This window comes from Tupaia chinensis, unplaced genomic scaffold, assembly GCF_000334495.1.
Source record: "Tupaia chinensis unplaced genomic scaffold, TupChi_1.0 Scaffold143795_1, whole genome shotgun sequence".
NCBI lineage: Eukaryota > Metazoa > Chordata > Mammalia > Scandentia > Tupaiidae > Tupaia > Tupaia belangeri.
The window spans coordinates 351756-360481 of record NW_006203645.1 but is presented as its reverse complement, the minus strand read 5'-3'; the positions used below and the strand labels follow the sequence as shown (position 1 = coordinate 360481).

The window sequence follows — 8726 nt, the reverse complement described above, 5'->3', positions numbered from 1 at the left end:
GGCTTGCTTTCTCACTTTCCCTCTGTGTGTGTGTCTCTCTCTCTGGTCAAATTTAAAAATAAATGAATGAATATATAAAATTAAATAAATAATTCTGTAAAAAAAATTGGGGGGGCAAGCAGGTGGCATGGTAGATAAAGGTGCTAGATTCCCACATGGTCAACCACAGTTTGAGTCCCAGACCTGGCAGCTTGCTTTCTTGCTTTCCCTTTTTTTCTATCTCTCTGTTTCTCTCTGGTCGAATTTAAAAAAAAAAAAAACAACAACAAATGGAATTAAATAAATGAATAATTCTTTTTAGAAAAAATGGTTAGTTAATAAGAGTACTCCTGGGGCAGCCTGTGGCATGGTGGTTAAGGCAGCTGGATCCCACAAGTCTCAGACCTGGTGGCTTAAAAACATGCCAGGCTTGGGACCAGAAGTTGGCATAATGGTTATGTCACTGGTCTCCCACATGGCTGACCATGGTTCAAAGCTCAGACCTAGCAGATTGAAACTCATGCCAGGAGCATGTGTGTACATGCTCAAAATCTCAAGAAGAGAATGTAGAAGGGATTGCAGTGTGGCCATCCCCCTGGCAGTGATTTCTTGCTTTCTGTCTCTCCATCTCTGTCTCTCCAGTGAGCTCACGTGCTCCTATAGCAAAAATCTTTCTAAAAAAAAGAGAGAAAAACATGCCAGGCTCATGTGCTTGCATGCTCGAAATCCCAAGAGGAGAATAGAGAAGGAATCATGATGTGACCCTCTAGGGTGGGGGAAGCAGGGAGCACTGCTTTTTCACTTGCCCAATCTCTTTCTCTCCAGCAAGTGCACATACCCTCTAGCAAAATTAAGGGGGGAAAAGAAGAATATTCCTGGGACCAGCAGATAGTGTAATAGCTATGTCTCTGGACTCCCATGTAGTAGACCACAATTTGAGTACCGGACCTGGCGGCTTAAACTCACGCCGGGTGCATGTGTGTGCGTGCCCAAGATCCCGAGAGGAGAATGGAGGAGAAGGGATTGCGGCGTGGCCATCCCCCCCTGGGGGGTGATTTCTCGCTTTCTGTCTCTCTGTCTCTTTCTGTCTGTCTGGCAAGTGCACGCACCCTCTAACAAAAACCTCTCAAAAAGAAAAAAAAAAAAAAGAATATCCCTAGTAAGTCATCTCAAAAGGTTAAGCATCCTGAGCCAGCCCTATAGCCTGCCAGTTAAGGGAGCCAGATCTCACATGATCAAATGTGATTGAAATCCCTGCCCTGGCAGTTTGAAAAATACTTGGGGTGTGCATGCCTGTGTGCCCCAAATCACAACAGGATGGACAAATAGAGAAGGAATTACATTTTGACCACACCCACTGTGCTTTCTCTGTCTCTCTGTCTCTAGCTTTCTGTCTTTCTCTAGCTAGCAATTGAAAAGGAAAAAAATAAAATAGGAATCCTTGTGTGCTTTGAAATACAGCTTTATAGAGCAGAGAGCTGCACGGGTAGAAGGATGGAGGAAGAGCATCCACCTGGCATCAGGAAACTCGAGTTCTACTCCTAGCTCCTACTGATCATGTGCCTGACCACGTGCCTGATCCCCAGATTCATTTTATGTAAAAGGCGCGTACTCCTACCCTAACCAACTTATAGACTTTTTGTAAAAATCTCAAGTAGACAATGTATGTGGAAGCATTTTGATAAGGGACTGTTATATTTTTTAACTTGTGTTGTTTTTTATAAATGCTATCTTTGTGAGGCATTTTCATTATATTTCTGTTTTTCCAGGTGGAGCTAGGGTGGATCTAGTTGACCAAGATGGACATTCTCTTCTGCATTGGGCAGCTCTGGGAGGAAATGCTGATGTTTGCCAGATATTAATAGAAAATAAGATCAATCCGAATGTGCAAGATTATGCAGGAAGGACCCCTTTGCAGTGTGCTGCATATGGAGGGTATATCAACTGCATGGCAGTGCTCATGGAGAACAATGCAGACCCTAACATTCAAGACAAAGAGGTAGGTATTCTGAGTCTCTTCTATTTATGTTTGCTCCAGACCGTTTAGAATATTTCTTCTATGCTATACACTTAAGTAAAACATCAATTTGCGAAGTGAAGAGATCACCCACAAATGCATCTGTAAATTATGATTGTCATTTGTCCATGTTTTATTTTAGTACTCATCCATATCTTTTTTAAAAGAATTATTTTGTTTAATTTTATTTTTTTATACATACATATATACATACATACATACCAGAGAGGGACAGAGCAAGAGAGAGACAGAGGGAAAGTGAGAAAGCAAGCCACCAGGTTCAGGACTTAAACCATGATAGCCATGGGGAGTCCAGCGCCCTTAACCACCACACCACCTGCCAGCCCCAGTTCTCATATCTCTCTATATATAATTTGACATGGTATACTATAAACTGGGAATAGCTTTCATAAAAGATATATAAATGGCATATGAATATATGTATGTAAATACATAGGATTTTACACATTTTACACATTTTGTTTCATTTATGTAAAATTATCACCAACATTTTCTCATTTGATACATAACTTTTTTTCTTCTAGTTTTGCTTTAAAGTGCATGTGCTTGCCAGAAAGAGACACAGACAGTGAGAGGGAAAGTGAAAATCACGTCCCGGGGGTTTGGCTACACAGCAATCCCTTCTCCTCTTGGGATTTTGGGCATACACACACATGTATCCGGTGTGATTTTAGAGAAAAGATAGATATCAAATGAGATAAGGTTGATAATAATTTTAAGTTCTGGACTCAAACTATGCAGTTGGCCATGTGGGATCTAGCCACCTTAACCCCCATGCCACCTGCTGGCCCATTGATACACAATATTTTAAATAGTCACAAATACATAATATTCCAAAATCTAAGAGCATTATGTTTATTTTACTTTTATGTTTTAATTGCCATAGAGCACATGCATTTGCCAGAGAGAGACCTAAAGTCAGAGAAAGGGAGAGGGAGAAAGCATCCCCTAATGGGACATGATCACACCACAATATCATCTCCTTTATTTCTTCATCCTGTTGGGATTTGGAGAATGCACTCATGCCTGAGATGTTTCTCAATCCAATGGGGTCAGAATTCGAATCACAGACAGCCATGTGGGATTTGGCTCCCTTAACCAATAAGCTACAAGGCCAGACCAAAGAGCTTTATGTTTAACAGCTCATTCAGTCCTCACAGCAACCTTATGAAGTAGTTAATATTATTATTCCCTTTTTACAGATGAGGAAATTAAAGCTCATACAATTTCAAAAATTACCCCAGAGTAACAAAGCTGTAAATGGGGAGTCAGGATCCAACTCTGCCTTTAACCCAAATTTTAGAATAAAATAAGTAACTGCCTATTGCTGAACACTTTTTCATTATTATAGAGACTGCAGTAATTATATTTATGCATTTAACATTTTGCTTCTTGATTATTTCTTTAGAATAATTCCTCCTGGTGCCAGCAGGTAGCGTGGTGGTTAAGGTCACTGCACTCCCACATGGCTGACCGTGGTTCGAGTCCTGGACCTGGCAGCTTGCTTTCTCACTTTCCCTCTCTTTCTCTCTTACTCTGTCCCTCTCTTTATATATATATAAAGTTAAATGAAATAATTCTAAATAAATAAGAATAATTCCCCCTAAGTGAGAATATTGAATCAAAGAAACAAATGGTATATGAATATATGAATGTGATTGTGTTGTGATATATACTGCCAAACTGAGTCCTGTAAGCAATAGGATAACCTATACTTCCACTAGCTGTTTAGTAATATATCAATTTCTCTCAATTTTGAGAAATTTATATTTTTGGATAGTTTATTTTAACTCTTTAAAATATTATGTAAATATTATGTAAAATAATATATATCTAAGTATATAGATTATATTTCCAAGTCAGAAAATATATTCCCTATTAACTGATTTAGCAAAATTTTATTGTATTGCTACTATACATAACATATAAGTTATAAAAATATGTAAAATAAGGTCCTTGTCCTTATGTTATTAAGAATTAATCTGGGACCAGCAGATAGCATAATGGCTATGTGGCTGGACTTCCATGTAGTCAACCACAGTTCAAGTCCCAAACCCAGTGGCTTAAACTCACACTGGGCACGTGTGCATACATGCTCAAGATCCCTAGAGGAGAATGGAGGAGAATGGATTGTAGTGTGGCCATCCCCCCCTGGGGAGTGATTTCTTGCTTTCTGTCTCTCTGTCTCTGTCTTTCTTGCAAATGCACATGCCCTATAGCAAAAACCTCTCCAAAAAAAAAAAAAGAAAGAATTAATTTTGCGTGGCTAACGGGTGGTGTGGTGGTTAAGATACTAGACTCCCTCATGGCTGACTGTGATTTGAGTCCTGGACCTGCTGGTTTGCCTTCTCACTTTCTCTCTCTGTGTGTGTCTCTCTCTCACACACACTCTCCCTGTCTCTCTCTGATGAATGCACATGTACTATAGCAAACTTAAAAAGAAAATAATAATAGTAATAAATAAATTTAATTAATTAATTTTAAAAAATTTATCTTGGGGGGGCCAACTGGTGGCCTAGTGGTTAAAGTGCTGGAATCCCACATAGTTGACCATGGTTCAAGTCCCAGAGCTGGTGGCTTAAAATTCACATCAGACACATGTGCATGTGTGTCCAAAATTCCAAGAGGAGAATGGAGGAGAAGGAATTTCAGTGTGCTTATACCCCCTAGGGAGTGATTTCTCATTTTCTCTCTGTCTCTTTTTGCTTTTTCCTAAAGCAAAAATCTCTTTCTGGTGGCCAGCAGGTGGCATAGTGGTTAAAGGCACTGCACTCCCACATAGATGACTGTAGTTTGAGTCCCAGGCCTGGCAGCTTGCTTTCTCACTTTCCCACCTTATTTCTCAGTCTCTCTCTGGTTAAATTAATAAATAATAATAACAAATAAAGTTAAATAAAATAATTCCACAAAAAAAAGAAAAAACTCTCTCTGAAAAGATAAACAAAAGAATGAATCTTGAGACCAGCGGTTGGCATAGCAGTTATGTTGCTGGATTCCCACATGGACGAACACAGTTTAGCATCTGGACCTGATGGCCTGAAATTCACACTGGTTGTGTGTGTGTGTGTGTGTGCATGCCCAAGGTTCTGGGAGCAGAATGAAGGAGAAAGGACTATGGCATGTCCTCAGGGTGTGATTTCTCACTTTTCTTCTCACTATGTCTGTCTGTCTGTCTCTCTCTCTCTCTCTCTCTGGCAAGTACACACACCCTAAGGCAAAAATATTTTTAAAAAAGAATTAATCTTTATCATTTGTAATATCTTTTCTATTTTAATCTTTATCATTTGTAATATATTTTCTATTTTAATCTTTATCATTTGTAATATCTTTTCTATTTTACCAAGTTACCAATTTCTTACAAAAGTAATATATTAAGTTTCTTTCCAGTTCTATTAGTTTCTATTTCTATTGTTTTAGATAAGCAATCATGATGTTTGTGGATAATAGTATTTTTATTTGTTCATTTCCAACCTTTATACCTTTCATTTCTTTGTCTTGCCTTATCGAACTAGCTAGGACATGCAATATAATGTTGATTAGAATTGGTGATAGTTGGCATCCTTAACTCATTCTGGCTTTTCAGAGGCAAGCTTTCAATATTTCACCATTGAATGTGATATTTGCTGTAGATTGCCTTATATTTCTAGTTGCTAAGAATTCTTTACAACCAAGATTAGTAGAGGGTGTGATGGTTACGTTGCTGGGCTCCCTTGTAGTCAACTGCTGTTCGAATGCCAGACCTAGCGGCTTAAAACTCATGCCAGGTGTATGTGCATGCATACCCAAAATCCTGAGAGGGGAATGGAGGAGAAGGGATTATGACATGACCTTCCCCCTGGGGAGTGATTTCTCGTTTTCTGTCTCTCTCTCTCTCCAGCGAGTACATGAACCCTATAGCAAAAGTCTCTCTCTAAAAAAAAGAACTCTTTAAAATTATAATTAGGGGTCAGCCAGTTTGGAATGGTAGTTAAGGCAGCTGGATCCCACATGGCCTACTGCATGTTCAAGTCCTGGGCCCAGCAGTCTAAAAACACACCCAGCTGCATGTGGGTGTATGCCCAAAATCCCAAAAGGAAAATGGAGGAGAAGGGATTATGGTGTTGCTTTCTCAGTCCCTCCACCTCTTACCATCTCTCTCTGGCAAGCACATGCACCCTAGAGAAAAACTTTTTAAAAATTCGTAATTAGGTTCTTATCAAATATTTATGCATCTCTTAATAGGATCATATATTTTTCTTTTCTGTATTGGGTGAATTACACTGGTTGATTTTTTTTCAGGTATTAGACCACTCTTGCATTCTTGGAGTAAGCCCCACTTAATGATGTAAACACACATATATTGATGGACTTTATTTGCTAATATTTTAAGATTTTTGTATCTATATTCATGAGAAATATTGGCTTGTAATTTTCCTTTCTTGTGTTTTACTGGTCAGGTTTTAGAAGCACAGTAATGCTGATCTTATCAAAAGAGTTAGGAAATAGTTCTTTTCTTATTCTTCAAAATTATTAATGTAAGACTGGTGTTACTTCTTCCTTAAATGTTTGAAAGAACTCATCGTTGAAGTCTTCTGGTCTTGAGGTTTTCTTTGTGCGAAAGTCATTAACAACTGATACAGTTCCATTAATTGTTATCAGACTTTCTAATTATTTTTAAATTATTTCCCTTTCAGCTTCGGTTAATATTGTTTTCTGTTTTTAAGAGAGATTTTTGCCATAGGGTACATTCGCTCACCAAAGAAACAGAGAGACAGAAAGCAAGAAATCACCCCCCAGGGGAGATGGCCACACCGCAATCCCTTCTCCATTCTTCTTTTGGGATTTTGTGCATGCATGCACACTTGCTGTGTGAGTTTTAAGCTGCAGGGTCTGGGACTCAAACCATGGTCGACTACATGGGAGTCCAGCAACTTAACTGTTACACCATCTGCTGATCCCAGTTAAGTTTTATTTTTTGAGGAATTTATCAATATTATTCAAAATGTCAAATGTATTCGAAAGAGTTGGTCATACATTCTTTTTTTAATAAAAAAGAATTATTTAATTTTATTCATTATCATTATTATTATTTTTATTTGATCAGAGAGAAAGGGAAAGTGAGAAAGCAAGCCACCAAGTTGGCCATGTGGGAGTCCAACACCCCAACCACCACGCCACCTGTCCACCTTGTCATATATTTTTATCATTTTGTTTTCATGAGAGAGAGAGAGAGGGCACACATGGGAGGGATAGAGAGATGAATATTTCTGACAGGGTATCACCGCATCCAATCTCTCTGCCCTGGCCTCACAGTTAGGTAGGACTGCAGGCACACACCACTGCACCCAGCCTGTATAGTTTGGGCTGGGATCCAAACCCAGGCTTCCTGTGCTGCTCTCAGCCATCACTCAGCTATGCCTTCCCAATAACACCACCATAACTAGGCCTCTATCATCATTTTTATGTCCATAGGATATATACCTATTTCCTCTTATAATTATTTCATATATATGTAATGCATGTTTTCTTGCTTTAAAAAAATTATCTTGCTTATTCAACTCTTTAGATAACTTATTTCTGGGGCCAGCAGGTGATGTGGTGGTTAAGACACTAAACTCTTACATTGCCAAAGGCAGTTTGAGTCCCGAACCTGGAAGTTTGAAAATCACACTGGGTTCATGTGTGTACATGCCCAGAAATCCTGAGAGAAGAATGGAGGAGAAAAGACTGTGGTGTGGCCATTCCCTCTGGAGCGTGATTTCTCACTTTCCCTCTCTCAGTCTTTCTCTGTCTCTCGCTGATGTGCGCATATGCTCTATGGCCAAAACCTAAAACAAAATAAAATTTTTAAAAAATAAAAAACTTATTTCTATCTCTACTGATTTCTATAATTTGAGTTCTTTACTATTTTGTTACCATTTCTTCTTTTTCTAAAACTTTATTTATTCTATTTCTTTCATGAGTGGGAGAGACAGCATTCTCAACAGGGTTTCCATGCCACCATCTACCCCCAGAATCAGCCAGCTATGGATTATGGGCACTCACATGCCTGGTGTACTGCAAGTGCAGGGATGTCTCCAAATGCAGACTTAGAACTTTTTCATATGGGTCAGCTCCCAAGTCATTGCACTTTACTGCTGCACATTGTCTGGCCTCATAGTCTTTTTTTTTTTTTTTTTAAGATCCCTTTGATGAAAATTTAAACCATTAGGGTTTTTCTTTGTTTTTTGTGTTTTTTTCAAATGTCATTTTCTCTTTTTACTTTTTTTTCAGAGAGGTTTTTGCTATAGGGTGCGTGTGCTCGCCAGACAGAGAGAGACAGAGAGACAGAAAGAGAGAAGTCACCCCCAAGGGGGGATGGCCACACCGCAATCCTTTCTCCTCCATTCTCCTCTTGGGATCTTGGGCACGCACGCACACACGCCCAGCATGAGTTTAAGCCACCGGGTCCGGGACACGAACCACAGTCAACTATGTGGGAATCCAGCGACATAGCCATTATAACTTCTGGTCCCTTCTTTTTTTACTTTTTTTTTTTTTTTTTTTTTTTTACTAAGCACATTGGTTTATGTTGGAATATTTTCTGCAAATATTTTATAAATTTAAATATACCAGTGATCATGGGCAGTAGAATTTAATTCCTTTAGCAATTTAGAACATGTTAATATCGAGTATCCAAATTACTGCAATTCTGGCTTTAGTTTCTTAGTTGAACCCTTTTTTTTTTTTT

General features: G+C 38.8%; 1 protein-coding gene across 5 annotated transcripts in view; it reads left to right on the top strand.

The window, feature by feature from the left end:
* The window catches only part of INVS (inversin), a 196073-nt gene that overhangs the window by 121521 nt on the left and 65826 nt on the right, over positions 1–8726 (top strand). For all 5 annotated transcript variants that reach the window (XM_014582764.2, XM_006165043.3, XM_006165042.3 and 2 more), the window contains one exon: positions 1749–1978. In XM_014582764.2, the coding sequence (XP_014438250.1) occupies positions 1749–1978 (230 nt within the window). The remainder of the gene's footprint in view (positions 1–1748; positions 1979–8726) is intronic.